This window comes from Ahaetulla prasina, chromosome 4, assembly GCF_028640845.1.
Source record: "Ahaetulla prasina isolate Xishuangbanna chromosome 4, ASM2864084v1, whole genome shotgun sequence".
NCBI lineage: Eukaryota > Metazoa > Chordata > Lepidosauria > Squamata > Colubridae > Ahaetulla > Ahaetulla prasina.
The window spans coordinates 135,740,907-135,761,671 of record NC_080542.1 but is presented as its reverse complement, the minus strand read 5'-3'; the positions used below and the strand labels follow the sequence as shown (position 1 = coordinate 135,761,671).

The 20,765-nt window shown below is 36.0% G+C and overlaps 1 protein-coding gene across 7 annotated transcripts in view; it reads right to left on the bottom strand.

The window, feature by feature from the left end:
• Positions 1-20,765, bottom strand: part of LARP4B (La ribonucleoprotein 4B) — a 57,872-nt gene that overhangs the window by 12,438 nt on the left and 24,669 nt on the right. For 5 of the 7 annotated variants that reach the window (XM_058181080.1, XM_058181079.1, XM_058181083.1 and 2 more), the window contains exons 3-11: positions 18,836-18,966; positions 10,091-10,235; positions 9,367-9,528; positions 6,347-6,428; positions 5,249-5,385; positions 2,812-2,915; positions 1,811-1,921; positions 871-924; positions 571-783 (exon numbers count right to left, since the gene is read on the bottom strand). In XM_058181080.1, the coding sequence (XP_058037063.1) occupies positions 571-783; positions 871-924; positions 1,811-1,921; positions 2,812-2,915; positions 5,249-5,385; positions 6,347-6,428; positions 9,367-9,528; positions 10,091-10,235; positions 18,836-18,916 (1,089 nt within the window). In that variant the 5' untranslated portion in view covers positions 18,917-18,966. The remainder of the gene's footprint in view (positions 1-570; positions 784-870; positions 925-1,810; positions 1,922-2,811; positions 2,916-5,248; positions 5,386-6,346; positions 6,429-9,366; positions 9,529-10,090; positions 10,236-18,835; positions 18,967-20,765) is intronic. The other 2 variants (XM_058181082.1, XM_058181084.1) reach the window with 2 other exon arrangements.

Genomic DNA, 20,765 nt, shown 5'->3' with positions numbered 1-20,765 from the left:
TTTTATTTAGTAAGCTTAGTATAATGGATTTATAAAAATTAATATACATCAAGAAGGCAACATTATCAATCCAATTTATCCTGTAAGTTTTAAAATATAAAATAAACACATGTTATATATCCAGCAAGTTGTCCGGAATTTTAACTTGTTTGATTATTAAACAGAATGTTCTGAGTTTGAATCATAGTATTAGATCGCGTAATGTAGATTTAACTCTAAAATTAGCTACTTCAGGAAATGTCCTGATGTCCAACTCAAAAAGAAAAAGCACAGGTTTCAAAATCGCACTTTGCAAACACTGCAAACATACTAAAGGCTTTAAGACTATACTGTCCGGTTTCAAAGGATTTTTATTTTTCCCATTAAAAGTTTCCTGTGCCTTACTGAATACGATTGCGGAAAACTTGACCATAATCATCTCCTCTAAGTATAGATACATAAGAAGTTTTTGGTACAGAGGAATAATATATAGAATGGTTGTAAAATACAATTGTGTAAGTTTTCTCCCCAAATCTTCTGCAATAGCATGAACATAAAACAAACAAACAAAAATGATATCCCAGTGCTTACCAATGACGGATCAATATAGCTATGTGTTGTAGACCAGGCTTGTGGTGCAATTAAACTATATAGTGGAAATTGCTGTTGGGGTCCATATACTGGAGGTATGTATGCAAATGATGTTGTATAACGCTGTTGTGCGTAGATATTCATGTCCACAGGTCTGTAGCCATTCTTTGGCAAAAATGAATTTATAGCTATTGCTTTTGCTTTTATTCTTGCCTGCGAATGACAGAAGATTATATTCTTAGAAGATGCAGTTCAAAATTATCCCAATTATAATTTCAAATTCTCAAATAATTCAGTTACCTTAATTGGCTTTCCTTGGAAAGTTTTCACATCTTCTCTAAGGTATTTGTAAGCCTTTAAAAGAAAGATACACTTGTTTGAAACGATGCAAGTGAATTAATGGGAATAAAAGCATGAATACCTTTTTACCTAAGGTAAAATTTACAAATGTGATTCAAATTTACAAATAACGTATTATAGGCTCCATATTAGGAAACACATCAATTTTTTAGTGTTTATTTTGATCTGGCAATAACCTCATATTGTGAAAAAGAATCAGCTAGAGAAAGCACTGGAAATTTTTGCAATTATGGGGTTGAAAAATGTTTTTGAGAGAAATCCAGACAAACTTGACAATCACAGAATATGCATTTTGGATTTAACAAAGCCAAAGGAACAAGTTATATAACTCATTTTAGTGGGAATTGAACCCAAGTGATACTATTAACATCTTATAGCAGTTGGGGAACTGTTAACTTCAGGCTCCTTTTCATTAGACTTCCAAACTCTATCAAGAAGGTAATAGGATGTGGGGGGGGGGGGAGAGAGAGAAATAAACTATTTGCTATGCTTCCAATGGACTTAGCGTACCTATTAAAATTACAAATACCTTCCCAACTGGAGAACTTACAAGTATATGACAACACTGCCTGTGGCTACTTATTTAACTATTTGGTGACTACCTTTAATTATTTGCCAACTGCCAAATTAACTGGGGGAAATAATTAGTTCATTTAATTATAGAATCCTTATTTGCATAACAGAGTCAGCATTTTGTTCCAAACATGGGAGAATGATCCCTTATTGTCACTTAGTAGCTGAGGTCTTCTTTGGTTGTGTTCTCATCATAGTACTGTACTTGAACCATGATTAACCTGAATCATACAGTCTCTGACATAGGTAATTCAAAATAATGTATGCAGAAATGTATACATACCCACATACAAAAAAGAAAGTTTACCTGTTGTGCATCCGCTTCAGACTCAAATGTAATAAACCAGTTGTCATTATAGGCAAACTCACAGTTGATGAACTTAGGCAGGTTGTCGCCTTTGAAGAGTGCTTGGACCTCCTTAAATAAATAAAGAAATTAATTAATTAATTAATTGCAGGTCATGAACATTACGAGGCGAAATTAATTGTAGATTCCCGTATTTATAAGGGGGAATTGCAATATTTAATACACTGGAAAGGATATCCTATTTTAGAGGCAACCTGGATAAAAAGCTGGAAGGTGAATGCTGATAGACTGATTAAAAGTTTTCATGGGAAGGATCCTCATAACCCATAAGGGGTTCCTGGGGATGGCAGGGAGGTTAGAGTTAATCTTTTATGGTTTTCTCTTTCCCAGACTCTTTTCACTTGAAGGAGGGCAGCCTGTCGACCCTGAGGACGACATATGTGTAGCCATATTTTCTTGTAGCCTTTGTACTCTTTTTCTATTAGCTTTTAGATTTGTGGTAACTGAATTTTATAAATATTTCAGGCTCACCACTTTCTAACTGTTGAAAGGGGGATGCAAAGATAAAGAGGGAATGTTTTCCTCTTTATTCCATTCCTTTCCCATGGGAAGAGAGAAGACACCTGCAGCTGGCTGAAGGTGGAGTTTGGAATCACTGGGTTGTTGGACTGATAATTGATTGGAGGTTGTGAATCAAGGGGGAAGTTTCTAATTTATGCTTTTATCGAGTGTACTTCAAGATCCGGTTCAGAGTCGGAATTATACCAAGTCCGTGCCAATTCAATGTGTTTCTAATAAATGGATCTGAAAAGGAAGACGGATGCCTTGGACTTTATTTTTGGAGACACGTTACTTGGAGGCTTGACATTTGCTTAATTTCAAGACAGGTCATGAACTAGTAAAGCTAATACTCAAGGTATCCTCCTTATTAGTGTTTTACTATCTTCATCAATTTAAAAAATAAACCTTTAAAAACTCTGTTGATGAAATAATATACTTACTTCAATTGGAGTGGATTCAGGTACTTCACGCAAAATTACAATGCAGCGATTTTGGTTTGGCCTGACTTTTTCACCTTTTTCATCTACTTGGACTAAAGGCAATGCTGGAAAAAAAACCCTCAATATTGTTGCTTTGGTATCAACAGGTAGAATTATATCTTGCATTTATTACTTTTAATATTCTATTACAGTGTTTCTCAACTTTTTCGTCATCACGGATCCCCTTTAAATACATTTTGTGGCCACGTACCTGCAAGACTTAACTCAAGATTTAAATCATAACATTTCTTCAAGTCTTCTTAGACCCCCATCTGATGACATCAACACCCCCCAGGCGTTCACAGACCGCAAGTTAGAACCACTCATTATTAACCTATAATTGCATTAGCTCAATTGTGATTAAAAATAAACATTTAACAGGGGAATAAATTAAAAAATATAATTCCCCCCTGTTATAACCATTCCCGGACACTGCCTAAATCTATATTCAATCTAATTGAAACATGACCGAGAAGTATAATAGTTCTTGGTTCTCCTATAAAGTACTGATTACTGATCACTAATAAAAGAAAGTATATCAGAATGGATGGAAGGAGAAACCTTCTTTAGCTCCAATTTAAATTTGGAATTTCCAGAAAAGCAAAAAGCAAACACAGCTAAAAATGAACCAGGAAAACCCCCATACAATTCAACTGGAGTGTTACTTGGGCAATAAGGATAAATGTCTATTTAGCAGTGAGCTAAGGTTATTCTTTATTTCCTAAGGACAAAGCAGAACTTTATTGGTTCTGATATATATTTCATACAATGGAAGCTCAACTATTCTACGTTTAATAAATTTTGAGATCTCTGTGCAATTGTGTCTCTTATGCTATTCATCTCCTGAAATCTGCCTCAGACTGAAATTCTCCTTTGAAAATTTTATAGGAGATTTCTTTAAGATGCTGTTGTGAATTGAGCAACATATTTTTATTTCTTTTACTACTAAAAGTTTTATCTGTTGACTATAGGTTGGGAGGCTCTGTGACTCACTTGGGTTAAGTGAGAGAATGTGGGATAAAGACATATCTCTGGAAGACTGTAGTTAGTTCTGCCATTACCTAACAACTACATCAAGGTAGGCTAAGGGTGTGTACCATCTAGAGCAGAGGTGTCAAACTCATGGTCTGCGGACTGGATGAGTCATGTGCTGGCCCCAACCCCACCCGGTTTAGTGAAGGGGGGAAAAAGTTCTGATACGTCACGTGACGCTGCCATGATGGTGCAAGTTTGACACCCCTGATCTAGAGGCCTTCTGGGGAAGGAAGATAAGATATATTTGACTTTTCATGCTATAGGCTCACCTGACACTTTACTATCAAACACATTCAATGCCTAAGGTAGAAATTATCTTCACTACTCTATCTACCGCATCTAAACTTTAAACAGCAATACACAGCTGTTCTAATCCGATGTGGAAAAGGGGTTTGAGATGAAGCTAAGGAGACCTCCCAAAAGAAGCTTCCTGGATTTCAACCATGCACTCTCAGAAAAATATGTGTTTGATGTTAAGAGGTGCTGGGAGAGTCATTTTAGAAAAGAAGTCATTTTATCCTGTTTCCAACTCCTTAAAGGCTTTCTAACTACTGCAGATATTCTTGAGAGTGCAAATAAGCTTCAGGTAAGGCACTCAATGCACACTGTATTCAGGAAAACCACCATTATTCAGGACAGCTGTTTGCAAACTCATAGTTCACTAGAAGAAGCCAGCAGGCACATAGTTCACTAGAAGAAGCCAGTGCATTCCTGAACCCTGACTCAGGCTAGTGAATAAATACAGGTAGTTCTTGACTTATGATCATTCATTCAGTGACTGTTTGAATTATGATGGCACTGAAATAAATGACTTATGATTATTCCTCACACTTATGACACGTGAGCGATCACATGACCAAGATCTGGGTACTGGCAATCAGCTTGGCTTTGTGATGACTGCAGAATCCTGGGGTCACATGATTTCTAATTGTGAACTTCCCAGCCAACTTCCGAAAAGCAAAGTTAATGGGAAGAGGGAAAGGGAGGTCTCAAATTGCAATTGTTATGTTTCACTTAATGGCTATACGGATTTGCTTAATGACTGGGACATAAAGGTCATAAACTCGGGTGTGGCCACATGATACTTCCTTTAATGCCTGTACTGTTTAACAAAAAATCTTCCAGTCCTGATTATGGCTCTACATCAAGGACTGCTGGTATAAAAAGGGACTTGACTCTGTTTAAGATAAAAACAACTTAGTATTGTATAAAGCTTTCCTATTAAACACGCCCCTGGTGTTCCAATTTCAAGATACATTGCTTCTTAAGAGAATAAAAATGACTTTCGACCTTGCCCATCTCAATTAAGCCCTTTTGTTTTAAAGTATGGTGCAAAAATAATACATGATTTGCCATGACTTACATCGCAGCACTTCAACAATCAAATCCATATCTGTAGTCAACTTTTTGACGTGATCAAGATTAGCTACGGTCATTATTGGCACATACTGATCACTGTCCATTTGCGATATAAGGTACATGTCACTAGCAAGATTCTCTCTGTAGAAGAAAAAAAGGGGGGGGGGATTAGTATAAAATTAACTCTCCATGCAATTCCTAGTGGAACATTCCAATAGTTGCCCTTGCCTTTAAGATTATTTCTCAATATTAAGATACTGTTGTGTTTCTTTAACTTTAAATGCCTCATTTCTTGCAAAATTACATAATTATAGCCACACTTGAAGTTTTTGCCTCTAAAGATTGTCAAGTCCTGCTTTTCTTGAACCATTTGACACAGAAAGCCAAATGTAGCCCATTTTCAAATGCTTTTAAAAAGCAATATCCAGGCAGACAGAAAAAACAATTGTGATATATACCAAACTTCTAGTAAGTCATGAAGGCGGCACATGGCTTCATTAAATTTTATTTAAAGCTACAGCTTTATATTAAAGACTAAACATTAATCAGATTATGTGGGGAGTTTTGAAAAATTACTGCTATGTAAGTCATTCTATACAAGATTTCAAAGTGTCTGGTGCTTTACATTGAATGATAAGTAAAATAAGGTATCAGTATCGAAACATTCCTTTTTAGTGCAGACGACAGCATACAATTGACTTGCATCTATTCTCAACAATTAGTTCTTCTAAAGCATTGAAATAACAAACCTTCCTGTAATAGGGAGCCCTGGAATACCTAGCAAATGGCTGGCAGCTTGTAAAATTGGGTTTTATCTTTTGTGTTTCAGTTGTAGAAATCAAGATAAGAAAATGAAACAATTAAGGAAAATAAAATATTTGTGATTGGATTTTCATTCCTTCCCAATCCTTTCTGAATTTCAAGCTATAAAATTAACATATAAATATATCCCTACCTGATCATGAATTTCTATGCGGTCCAAAGGCTAACATATTGGTTATGGCATTCATATTTAATTATATTGCCTATTCCACCCTAATTAACATTTAATCTTATTACAAGAGCAAGAAGCTTGACTATATTATATCCATTATATATTTACCTTGATAAGCAGAACTCCAGTGTTTTTTTAAGAGCTTCTCGTAGCTCTTCTTGATCTTCTGGCCGAAGATCTTCTTTACTCCCTAGAATGGAAAACAAGAAATAAAGAAAAAAAAATGGTATACAATTCTTCATAAAAGTAGCAATGTACCTTGATCAGGATTTTTCAATCTTGGCAATTTTATCTTGGGTGGACTTCAACTCCTAGAATTCTCTAGTCAATACTAGTATAATTCTAGTATACTAGAATCAATAATGGCTGGAATTCTGGGACATGAAGTTTACTCATCTTAACTTTACCCATCTTACTGCTCTAGATAGTCTACCACTATGGCATACAGTATTGACATTACAGGTTTTTTTTAAAAAATCAGTATAGAAATTGTTTTCCATATATTTCTTCTTTTTAAACTTCCTACTCAGACTGGCCAGGAAATTCCTATCTAAACATTAACCAGATCTAAACTGGTTCAGGTTTTGAAGATAAGCGAAGATATTTGATTCTAAGCAGATGAAACAAATATGTCAATGGTGATAAGCTACATTTAAGAAGGGTAATCATGGACATCCCACAATTTAAAAATATTTGATAAAAGAGGAATTACCTAAACTGAACAGTCAATGAACAAAAATATATTTAAGAGTATATTGTGTATTTAATACACAATCTGTTCACAATTTCTTTCCAAATTAGCAGGTTGTAGGAAATCATTTATACATAAAAAATAAGTAACTTTTTGGATTAAGACTGGTATTATGTATCTGAAAACAATTAAGGGCCTCCAATAATTAGCTATCACTGTTTTGGATCTTTTAGTAGCAACAGCACCTGAAATTTGCACAAATTGGACATGATTGAAAAAAAATATTTGTTTGCGTTAACTATTTCTAGTGGTTAAGGAAACCATCACAATTTTAAGGCAACATAGCTAGTATTGTGCTTATTATTTGACGCTACATATAGTCCTTGGTTTATGACTGGTCACTGAGTGACCATTTGAAGTTATGATGGACCTCTCCAGATGTATTTATGATCTGGTTCCAAAGTTTTGATGGCTGCAAAAATAAAGGTTCTATAATCAAGTTGGTCATGTAGGTGTTTGTTTTACAACCGACATGACTTACAAACATGACAGGCTTAATACTTACTTTGAATAGCAGCAGCTTATAAAATGCCAAAACCTTCAGTGGAGCAAATGCTTGTGGTATGAGAACTCAAACTACAAGCATTTTGTTGCTATTATTTACTGTTCAGATCTTTTGTTTACATTCCTTTTATACAGACCTCCAGTTTATGCAAAGTCATTGGGCAAGTTTATTTATTCACTTTTCCCAGCTCCTCCATGCAGAAAATAAATACACATATAGTCACAAGAATATGGTTAAAACCAAGCTAAAGCAGTCATTCTGCCAATTCGGTGATGAAGAAGAACTGCACCAAGGGAATGTCAAAGCTAGGCGCACTTCCAATTAACCACATTCCAATGGTTTGTGAACAAATCAGAAGGTTCAAAAATAACCTCATCAAATAAAAATTACAAATATTGGTATGAACACCATTCTTCCAAAATAAGTTTAAAATAAATTGTTATATAAGCATCCAGGAATGTCAGGTGCAAGCAAGCAGAATAGCTCTGGGAATGGGTCAAATAGGTTTCTTTATTGTTGATCACCAGTTTACAAGCATCACACCAGATTGTCTGCCTTCCCTAGGGAAACATCAGGTATGGACTTAAGGGTTCGATCTCAAATGTTTCCTTCCCCAAATGGATCCTAAGCTAGTCTGTCTTTTAACCCCCACCCCAAATCAGGACCTCGTCTCCTTCTGGCAGTGGTTTCATCATACAAAAACTATTTTCCAAATACTGTATAAAAGAGTTAAGATGACAGCATGAACTACCTTTGCTCAACAGTTACAATAAGATTATGTTTATTTTCTTCCTCATCTCCACTGTGTGGAGAGAGGCCAGAAAATATGCAAATGTTGGTGGAGGAGTGAAAATATACCGATGTCTTACATAATATTTTTTTTCCTATGACCATCATATGCAAAACATTTAATTTAAAGAACATCTGCATAGTATTTATTTATTAAATTTATATGCCACCCACTTCTCCTGTCCAAAGTGACTCTGGGATGGCTATATATGGGATGACTCTGGGATGTGGTGAATGTAATCTGGTTTCCCAGGAGAGAGAGAATGCCTTCCAGAGGAATAAGAGACAGCAAATTTTAGATAATTTGGTTGGGAGGGAGGGAGAAGGTCAAGACAGCTCCTCCCTAGAAATCCTCAAAGTATATCTTATAAGGATGCAAGGAGTTTCCTTTAGTTTGGCAAGATCTCTGTGGATGAGAAACCATGAAGGAAACTGCTTAGAAGAAACTCTGGAACTTTCTTGGCCATGATAAGACCACCCAATTCAACTTTTCTTGGAACTGGATTTTTGAAGTACACAAACCTTTTTGGAGGTATGAATTCACTGTAGAACTGAAATTAGTAGCATAACACAATATGCAGACTCATACTCTACATTCATATTTACTATCAGAAATCCAAACTCCCAACATTGTCTGTAAGGCAAAACCTTTCTACCTGACTCGACTCTGGGTGGTTCTGTGCTAAGCTGAAAGGGGGTGTGGAATGTAACATTTTAAAAAAAATACAGTTGTACATTCAGCTTGATATTAAAATGGAAGATGACAGGAAGCAATTTGTTCTTATAGTATGTGTGTAAGCAGGACAAACCTAACAAGGCAAGCAACAATTCCAATTTGATGAGTCGTAATACATGGGTGTGCTGATAAAGTTATTACTCTGCACTTCCTACTAAATAGGGTGTTATGGATTTAATAGTCACAGGTATTGTTCATATAGGCACATCTGTAACAATGCCTACAATTCAGTCCTGCTCAGGTGTGTTTCTTCAGTAGCTAGAATGTGCAAATTTCCTGAAGATCATTCTATAAACTCTTATAGAAACTCTTACAGCTTTAAGAATGAGCAAGGACCTTTTCCATACCTGACTCAGTGTTTTCATGTACAGTTTTGTACTCTGCATGATCTAGAGCCAAAGAGTTCATATCTGTTTGATTTGATAATGGAACAGATAGTGATGGTTCTTGATGTTCTTTTAACGATTCGTTCTGGTGTTTTTTGTCACCATCACCATTGGCCTCTAATGCTGTGGAGAAAACTATAAGAGTCACAAAAATATACTTCATTTGTTGTGACTTAGACATCAAAGGTTTCATAGTCTGACTAACTCCTGGGTTTGCTGTTATTTGCTGTTAAGTTTCTTTCAATGAAACCTGCAAGAAATATGCAATGATTTTTTTACTTGTGTATACGTGACTGCTGCTGGCAAACAACTTTTCTTCTTTCCTCAAGCTAAGCCGTTATTTGGTGGCTCTGGTGTGTTTTAAGAATGGACTAATTAATTTTTAAGTAATTATTTTTTAAACTGAACAACTAGAACAGGGTATACCCTCTGGATTAGGATATGAAGTTGGGGGGGGGGGGGAGAAAGGAAGAGATTAGCTAAGAGTAGTATATTGCTCAGTAAATGCTAGTTTTGTTAAGGTTATAATAAAAACAGAGAAGAAAATGTGGGCTGGGAGGAGTATGAGGAATCTTGTTAATTGAAGAAAGAAAAATTGTTTGTATAAGGAAAGTATTGTGTAAATTCAAATAGTTAGCTTTAGTTGTTAGTAATAATGTGGTATTTCAAAACGGATTTCTTGTACCTTCTTTACAGGAATCAGGTGGGTGATCTGTTACTTCTTCCCAGGGTTTGCTCACACCCCCTTCAGTACCACTTGCTTCCACATGTACCATGTGATTCCCCCACACTTTTGCATTAGGATTTAATTCTGAAACCTTGGCTGGTTCCTGTAATACATAACACATACTCAGAATACCTATGTTCATTGACTGCATATACATATACAGATATACACACAGCAGTATTTATCTCATTAAAAATAAATTACTGCTAAGAGTTGCATATATAGGTACTACCACAAAATGAAAGATACACTTTTTTAGAAAAGAAACTTCCTATAAAGATCCTGAATCAAGATGTTTAGCTGAATTAACTTTGCTTCTAAGTCTAAATCATAAGCATCCTATGTATACATTTCTTTATTATGATCAAAGCTATTTTATCTTTTGTAACTAACTTAAAAGTTGTTCCAATATCAGATAAAAGGATGGATTTCCATCAACTTCCCCTTTATTTACAGTCCCTTTGTACAACTTATTCCCATAACATTCTCTGTATCCTCACAGTTCCCACAAACAAGCTCTGGGGGAACAAGAAAAAGCAATAACGTTCTCATTTATGACAAGAAAGTAGATCTAAGTCTTTGAAAACATTGTAAGATTAGGGCCAATATCTTCATCAACTCATCATAAAGACAGCGGGGAACAAGGGAGCCAAACAAAAAGCATAATCAATAGAAAAATCAAAAGCAATACTGTATTCTTATGGTAAACCTCTAAAGTTAAAGCCAATGTTTTATAGAGGTACAGATGATTGCAATTTTAGAGCCACTTAACCAGTGAAAACAGAAGACTTAAATATGAATTTATGAATATGAATTCATACAAATACACTACTGTCTGTTTTTTATGTGTTTTAATATGTGAATCCAACCATTACATAGCTAAACAACTCAGGAAAATGTTTGAATCACATAATCCTAAGTGGTTATGTAGTTTGTAAGTCCAAGTCCAGCCAATGACAATTTAGTCAACAAATTATAATATGCATGGTTAAAAGCCTCAAGCAAAATTTATGCTAGAACTGTTGAAATCCTTTAGGTTTATAGTTCTCCATGTTAACCTATTATTTTAGTTATAGCGATTCAAAATAAAAAAGCTATTTAAACGTTTATCATATTATAATTGGGCCTTTTAATTAAATAATTCCCTTAAGGAATTTGTTTTAATTGCACTGGCTGTAAAATATATGCCTGGGAACATTTTTAAAAAGAAAAATACACTGCATTTAAATTATTAGGTATTACTTCTCCTTTCCAAATAAAGACAAAAAGAATGCATAAGACACGTGCAGCATAACATTTTATGAAGATAATTGGTTAGCTCTGCCAACAATTAAAACTACAAAGTTCAGTCCTTCGAAGTTAATAAGGAAGTCAATGCCTGATTATTTTTAAACAATGGCAATATTCAAATGTCATATTAAAACATGTTTAGTTACAAATCCAGTTTAAGCAATATTCATGTGCCCTTGATTGATATTCGTGCAACTGGATCTTAGTCAGGAAAACGAATCTTGAGAGTACATTAAAATTGCTAACAAAAAACTCATGTGTATTTTTTTAAAAGAAGACAAAACCATGTGATTTGCAACCAATGAACTAAGAATTTTCTCACTGTTCTTGTATTTCAACAAGGTGACTAAGTGCTACACTGTCCTAACTTCAACATTTGGGCATTATATACACCATAATTTTCTGTATATTTTGCAGAATTATATAATACATAATGCTATTCTGTCAAGTTACGCTAACTTAAATTGTATTTCTCAAAGTGTCTCAGTTACAAACTCATTTCCTATCCAATTCCCTATTGTGGTGGCCGGGGTAGATAAAAATCAAGGATTTTTTTTAACAAATTAAAAAAATAAGATTTTTTAAATTTATAAATCAGATTTTTAATTTTTTTATCAAATTTTATTTTAATAAAATGCTTTTGGATTAAAAATCTATCGAAAGATAGTTTTCTGTTTAAAATACATTACTAATTTAGTTTATTCAGCATGAAATGGAGCTTAGTTATGTGGCATGAGGCTGTATATTCTGCAATATTGGGACTGTTGGTGAGTCAACAGCAGGTCAGAGGAGGAGCTGCTGCAGGAGAGAGATGACAGTTGCTCTTAAAAAATTATAATTTAAATCGAGCTGATTTAAATCAAGCCTTTTTACTAGTGATTTAAATCATGATTTAAATTGAATTGATTTAAATAAAATACATCCTGGTGGTGGTGGTAATGATCTTGAAGTGGTGTTCATGGCTTAAACCTCAGGAGAAGGTTAGAAAACTTTACAATAGTGAACTGATTCTACAAAAAACGAGAAGAACTTTGGTCTTTCAATAGGGCCGACTGCAGCCTCCTATGTTCTCACAGAATGGGGCAAGTCATGGAGAAACTGCAACATTACAGGAGTTTTGCAGGAATGTATCGGTAATACAAAATAAGCAAATAGTCACTTTTAAATCCAAGCCACAGGATCTTTAAGTAAACCTTTGTCAAATTAAAATCTTCGAGTTAAGCGTCAAATAATGTACAGGTAGTCCTCAACTTACGACCACAATAGAGTCCAAAATTTCTGTTGCTAAGTGACACATTTGTTAAGTGAATTTTGCCCCGTTTTACAAACTTTCTTGCTACAGTTAAGTGAATCACTGCAGGTTTAGTTAAGTTAGTAACCTGGTTGTTAAGTGAATTTGGCTTCCCCAGTGACTTTGCTTGTCAGAATTTTGCAAAAGACATGACCCCGGGACACTGCAACTGTCATAAATATGAGTCAGTTACCAAGCATCTAAAATTTGATCCAGTGACTGTGGGGATGATACAATGGTCGTAAGTATGGAAAATGGTCATAAGTCACTTTTTTGCCCACTACCATTGTAGCTTTGAATGGTCACTAAATGAACTGTTGTAAGTTGAGGACTATCTGTTTTCTAAGAAAGTTCATGAATGAAGCTACAATTACTTACACATTCTTTATCTCTCTCTCGCCATCCCCAAATAGCACTCTTTTCTTTCATTAACAAATGATAAGGATATTTTTCCATATGAAAAGGAGAAACTCTTAGATCTCCACCTTGGTTTTGCACTGTGCCAGCTGACAGACACGCATTTTCAGTTTTGTTAAAAGAATCAATCCATAGATAGCTCATACATTCCTGACCACATGTAATATCAGTGGCTGAAAACAATCTGTTTATTTCGGCAGACTGACAAACCGGATATGCATCATCATCTTCTGAATCTCTTAGATATAGTTTTTGCATATTATCAGAGTCCTTTAATATATCTTCCATTAGATCTAAAACGTTGCTTGAATTGTCCTGTTCAGATTCTTGCTCATTATTAGGGAAAAGCAGTATTTCGTAGGAAGGAATAGCAGCATACTTATCTTCTTGTCTGGGGTCAATAAAACTCAGACCTGCATCTTCATAAGTTTCCAAACCACAGCTCCCACTGCGTTTAGGTCTTACTTTAGAAGAACTTTCTATCTTGATTTTTAATTCATCATGGTTATCTTCAAAAGCAGAATTCTTTGTGTTTTCTTTTATTAAATTATCATAATGAACAGAAAATCTAGAAAAATGATCATGTGGACATATAGTTGCTGTTTTACTTTGTTCAAGTGAAGAGCTATTTTTATAAATATCTGAACTTTTTTCATTTAAATTGCTAGATGTTTCTTTGTATTCTATTTCTGCTATTAAATCTGATATAGGAAATCTCACGGTTTCACTTTGGCTGTTAGATATGCAAGTCTGCAGATTTTTAGGAGCTTTCAGATCTGCAACCATGTATTGTGCTTCTGGAGATACACTATGCATCGCTGGTGAATTATTACTGGTATTTAATATGCAACTAAAACTAATACTGGAATCATCAGAATCTTTAGATTCCACTCCACTGAACGGTGTCTCATGGGTTCTATTTATAAGGTTTTCTGAAGGGACTACATTTATTTGATCTTCAGGCCTATAGAATATATATTTGTTCCATGCCTTTAACTGTTTCCTGTCCAAATCCAACTCATTTGATTCAGGGCATGCCAAACAGATGGAGCAATGTCTGTCTTCATTAAGTGCATTGGAATTTTCATATGTTTTACTGCTGCTTTTTAAGAAATTTTGCTGGGTTTGATCTTGCAAGCAATTTTCTTTTTCAATGTTCTTACCTTCAACATTTATGTTGAAAAGGTCTGAAAAACTTGTAGTCTCCTTGTTCTCCAGCAGACCTCCTTTTAAACCACTGTTTTCTGAAGGTATGATATTTATCTGAGATTGGAATTGCTGAGCAGTTCTTATAGAGTTGCAATTTTCATTATTGTTAAACTCTGGTACATGTGTTTGTTCTGCTCCAGAAACGAAATCATTTGATGCTGAAAGCATGATGAGAGCATTTTCAGTCAGGTTTTCAGGACTGCATGAAGCTTCTTGATGGGAAACTATATCATATTTTAAGAGATTTTCTAGATTATTCTGTTCAGAAATATCTGATATTTCCTCATTGCTGCAATCAGAAATTGTCTGAACTTCATTCTCATTCCTAAAACACTTGTTTTTGTTTTCTAATTTTTGCCTATTTCCTTGCCTTACAATTTCTGTATTGGTATGTCTTACAAAAACTGAATCAATGGCTGCATGACTACATTTTGATGAAATCAGTGGCTCTGATAACAGACATCTACAATATTCTTCAATATTCTGATTTTTATGATGTTCAAAATTTACTTTAATATCATGACTACTCCTGCCATTATCCGGGCTGGAATGGCATGTATACCCTGACTTTCTGAATTGCAAAGAATTTATGTCTACGCCTTTTTCCACAAGCAGAGGCGTTGAAGAATTGTGTTCACAATCTGATTCATTCAAAATGATTCTACTATTAAGCATATCCATTTTCCAAGTTCTATTTTGAGGTCCTTCTTCAACACGTGCTTGTGCCTCTACACCGCATGTTGCTATGCTTTCATAGCCGTCATTCACCAAGCCAAGGGGAGGGTCTTTTTTCTTTTCACTTTCTTCCACTGTGTTATTGTTCATCAGATTAGCATCTTTCAGAATGCTGATATTAACTGGCACACGCCCTGCCTCCTCAACTAAGAGTTCTTCCCTATCTTCTACCGGGTATGTTAAACTGCAGTCTTCCTGAATAGCGGATGATTGTACAGTGGTAATAGACTCTTCATTAGTGATTGCTTGCCTTTCTTCATTTCTCACATCATCATCAATTATACAAATGCTATAGAATTCATCTTTGACATTTCTATGATGTCCATCTATGTCAAAACATACAGAGTTTGTCAACGCTGATATTTCCTTATCCATTTTACTTGAAACCGCATCATTATCTTCAACAGTCTCCATTTCAGCTTGTGGCATGGAACTCTTGCTCATTACACCATAAGCATTTAGAGCTTCTAGGAACAAACCTTCTTCATTTAAAGCCATCGGCACACACAAAGCAGAAGCATTTTCAAATGAATGCCATTGCTTTTCCGAGAGAATCAATTCACTTTCACTATTACTATTAATATGATTGCCTACATTATTCACAAACTGATTATTGTGACTGCTTTTTTCTGTTAGCTTTTTATCATTAATCCCGACTGTTAATTCAGTTTCGGGTAAACGATCGTACTTATTCAAACTTCTTTCTGTATTAAACCAATGAGGCTTAAACTGCCTACTAGAAATGTTTCCAACAAATCCCACACGATGGGCTGAAGGATGCTTAATTGATTCTGTACAGTCGTTATAAATGGTAGGTTCTAGGCAATCTGCCTCTTGGATTACGTGCAATTCCATTTTTTCCTTAGCCTCTAAAACTGAAATTAAAGTTTTACTTATCCTATTTTCAGAGGTTTCCTCTTCTATACTTTTCTGCAGCAGGCTCATTTTCTCATTATGGCTGTTATTTGGTTCTTTAGTGAAACAGCAGCCCATTTTAAGTTCTCCTTTGCAAGTCCCAGAGCTGTAAGCTCTTTTCTGCATACAACTACTTCACTTTAAAACTGCTGGGGAGACAAGCCAACACCCAGATGCCAAAAATAGTACTGTTTAAACAGTGCAGGGGGCTCATGTGCTATTGCCACTCAACATTAAGCTCAGTTTCGTAGAAATGCCTTAGTATATTATACATACAAGATGTTTTGCACCGAGAATTTTACCCCTTAACTATTTGAGGGCTTGCACTGTGTTCTATGAGAGGAAGGAGTAAATTAGGAACTTCAGAAGTTTCTCCTTACAAGAATGTTGTCAAAAAGCCAAAGACATACTTGCTGAATTCTGAAGCCACTGATATATGCATTGTATAAGCACGTTATTTTAATACAATACAGAATTAACTAACAGGAAAGTAATACTGAATTCAATGTATTTTGTTGGTTAAATGTATTTAAATAAACCTTTACTGGGTTTTTTTGGGTGTGTGTGTGTGTGTAGAAATTCAGTTTTCATCACACCACACTCATGTGGTCTGCAAATTAAAATAAGAAAACATAACTTATTCTTAAATGAAACTCCACCATTACTATAGCTTGCTGAAATTACTAATTTCACATAGGAAAAAGATGTGCTATATATAGCAGCCTACGGCCCTCCGAATATGCTAAATTACAATAATTCCAAAATCACGTAACCATTTATTGTTACAATAAATTGAATGGCAGGAATTTGTACACATGAATCTTCATTTCTTGGCAATTACCGTATTTTTCAGAGTGTAAGATGTACCTTTCCCCCCCCAAAAAGAGGGTGAAAATCTGGGTGCATCTTATAGTCCGAATGTAGCCCACCCAAGCATTGGTACTTTTATTTTCTTAATGTTTTTTCTGTTGATCTGAAGTCTATGAATAGTTTGTGATGGTGCAAGAACATGTACACTACCTTAATTTCAGTTGTCTGGGTAGTCCTCGACTTTATGACTACAATTGAGCCCAACATTTCTGTTGTTGAGACATTTGCTAAGTTAATTCTGCCCCATTTTAAGTTGTTAAGTGAATCACTGCAGTTGTTAAGTTAGTGACATGGCTGTTAAGTAAATCTGGCCCATTCACTTTGTCAGGAAGCTGCAAAAGATGATCACATGATCCCTGGGACACTATAACCGCCATAAATATGAATTAGTTGCCAAGTGTCTAAATTTGGATGACGTGACCACATGTGGACACTAGAACAGTCGTGTGAAAAATGGTCATAAATATTTTCAGTGCCATTGTAACTTTGAATAATCACTAAATGAAATGTTATAAATTGAGGACTACCTGTACTATCCAATGTTAAAGAAACTCATAGGACAATATATCTATCCTGTATACTTTTCAGTATTTCAAGCTAGAAAATTAAGAAGGAAAACTATCCTTCAAGGCAAAAATATCTTGCCAGAAAACATTGTTTTTTTGACTCACTTCAAGAATATGAAGTTAAAACAAGCTCTTGCTCCATTGTTTTTTTGTAGTCACAGGAACAGATGAGGTAAATATTTTAAGAAATGAACTTTCTACCACCCAAGCTAAAAAAAAAAAATGGCCAAGGTATTTTGATTTTTTAAAAATAAACTAAAGTTATTCTGAACAATGTTTTATTTTCCTGTGCTGGAACATTAAAATATTCAGGTTTGTTTGTTTGTTTGCAAGTAGATTCCAAGCAGAATCGCTTTGGACAGCAAGATGGGCAGCACATAAATTTAATAAACAAAACGGAAAATGTTCCTATATTTTGAACAGACTGATCTGTTTTGAGTTCTAAACATCATGTTAAAACTTGCATATGCCCTTATACCTGGACCATGCCTGTATTTCGTTACATATAATTAATAGTACAATTCAATTACCTTAAATAGGCAAGCGGACAATGTCCACCAATTCAGAAGCCCATAAAAATGATTCAGGGTATATTTATGAAATTTAAGTCTACTGAAATCAGTATTAAAATCTAATCATAACTAACTAAAATTATCTTTAATTTCTGTGGCAGTGAAATGCAATCCTTGTACCAGTATATGGATATGAAAATTATACTTTCCATTGTTAACAGCAATTTAGATAATCTCTGATATGGCTTTAGTAACAATTTAGATGCCTGGGGGTATAATTCAAGTTGATTCCAAAAAATTTCAAACTGGATGAAGGAAACAAGATTCAAATTAAAAAGATGCCTTAGAGAAATGTAATTAACACCCTGTTCGTTCTGTTTGATCAAAATACACACTTTATTACATTATTTAAATAAAGGCTAAGTGGTTCATCACAGAAATTTTGCTCATGTAGATATTCTTTTTTTCACTGGGATTTGGTAAAAACAATCATATTGTGTAAGCCATTTTCACTGTATAGGGAAAGTAACTTTGGAAATCCTGTCTTTACAATACCTCATCCAATATCTCCTTCTCCTGTTGGGATTTTATAAATAAACGGTGCCTGTTTTCTCTGCTAGTAATGTAGACATGAAAAAGAAATCTTGCTAGTCCAATGAAGGATAGCTACTACTGGCAATATCAGTTATGTAATGTCTTCATTTATGTTAGTATTAATTAACTAAAATCTGAAAAAATATATTATAGTGTCATGAGAAGATTGCTACTTGCTACAATGGATTTTGTAAAGTAGTCTGACAAGTAACCAAGTGCAAAATTGTATTTCACAGCATAAAACACAGTGCCTAATTAATTATATTTGCAAGCTCCTACTAGTCGAGATAATGTCAATACTTACCAGAGGAGAACTATCCTTTACTTCCTGCACTTGCTGTACCTGCGGTTCAGCCACAACTTTAGTGTCCTGATCAGAAGTCATGAGCTGTCTGCTTTTTGACTCCTCAAAGAGAACTATATGGATCACCTAAGCTGCAAAAAGAAACAAACCGTAATTTATTTTCTATACAATTGAAAGTAGTAAACCGACCTCATAACAATTAATAGTTGATATTATACTGAAAGAAAGTTTGTGGAAAAAAATCTGATGCAAAAACTTATCTTATGCAAAAACATTTAATCCTCTTTAATCTCATTGGTAGCAGCACATATTTAGCATTTATTTTGCTAAAAAGTCACTTCACTGACTTTTGCTGCATCAATTCAGAGCATGTAGTGGGCTCACTTTGTCTGGGCAAAGATCTATTCAATTATTTTCAGATTCAATCTAGAGCTGCTGTTATACTTCTATAAAGTATATCTCTCAATTGCTTTGTTCTATTTTCTGAATTCCATTGGATTATTTCAAAGTTACTCTCCAGACATGCCTCAAGATTTCTGGCTGTCAGATTTGGCAACAGATTGGTAGATTTGAGTTAACTGGAAAGTCAAATTTTTAAAGAACTGCCACACCGTTGCTTCATGACAGTGTGAACTGATTAACTGCCCACCTAACTCCATGGAAACATGGAATTTACAAATGGATATAGGTAGATCTTGACATTTGATTGTAATGGATAGTTGAAAGTTGTTAGGATCATAAAACAGATTGTTCCCAGGACTGACTCAATTTTATGGCCTTTCTTTTTACAAAAGACATAAGGCAAACCCATGGTTTGCCATGGGGGTGATTTTGCCAAACACAGGAAGTTCCAGTTTTTAATAAATCTGGTATAAAACAAGGTCATTTGACTGTAGGGTGCTGCAAATGGCCTTAAATGCAGCTTTGCTGTCAAGAACCCAAAGTTTGGTTATATGACTGCGGAAGCCATGGTATCCTGCTGCACCGGTTGGAGGGATTGGGGGTGGGAGGCACCGTTTTTCGGTGGTTCTCCTCCTATCTCTCCGATCGGTCGCAGATGGTGTTGACAGGGGGGCAGAGGTCGGCCCCGAGGCGCCTCACTTGTGGGGTGCCGCAGGGGTCGATTCTCTCGCCCCTTCTGTTCAACATCTATATGAAGCCGCTGGGTGAGATCATCAGTGGTTTCGGTGTGAGGTACCAGCTGTACGCTGATGACACTCAGCTGTACTTTTCCACACCGGACCACCCCAACGAAGCTATCAAAGTGTTGTCCCGGTGTCTGGAAGCCGTACGGGTCTGGATGGGGAGAAACAGGCTCAAGCTCAATCCCTCCAAGACAGAGTGGCTGTGGATGCCGGCATCCCGGTACAGTCAGCTGCAGCTGCGGCTGACTGTTGGTGGCGAGTCATTGGCCCCGATGGAGAGGGTGCGCAACTTGGGCGTTCTCCTGGATGAATGGCTGTCCTTTGAAGATCATCTAGCGGCCGTCTCCAGGAGAGCTTTTTACCAGGTTCGCCTGGTTCGCCAGTTGCGCCCCTTTCTAGACCGGGATGCCCTATGCACGGTCACTCACGCTCTCGTGACGTCTCGTCTGGATTACTGCAATGCTCTCTACATGGGGCTCCCCTTGAGGTACACCCGGAGGCTCCAGTTAGTTCAGAATGCGGCTGCGCGGGTGATAGAGGGAGCCCCTCGTGGCTCCCATGTGACACCTCTCCTGCGCAGACTGCACTGGCTACCTGTGGTCTTCCGGGTGCGCTTCAAGGTTTTGGTGACTATCTTCAAAGCGCTCCATGGCATAGGACCGGGATACTTACGGGACCGTCTGCTGCTACCGAATACCTCTCACCGACCCGTGCGCTCTCACAGAGAGGTACTCCTCAGGGTGCTGTCGGCCAGACAGCGCCGGCTGGCGACACCCAGGGGAAGG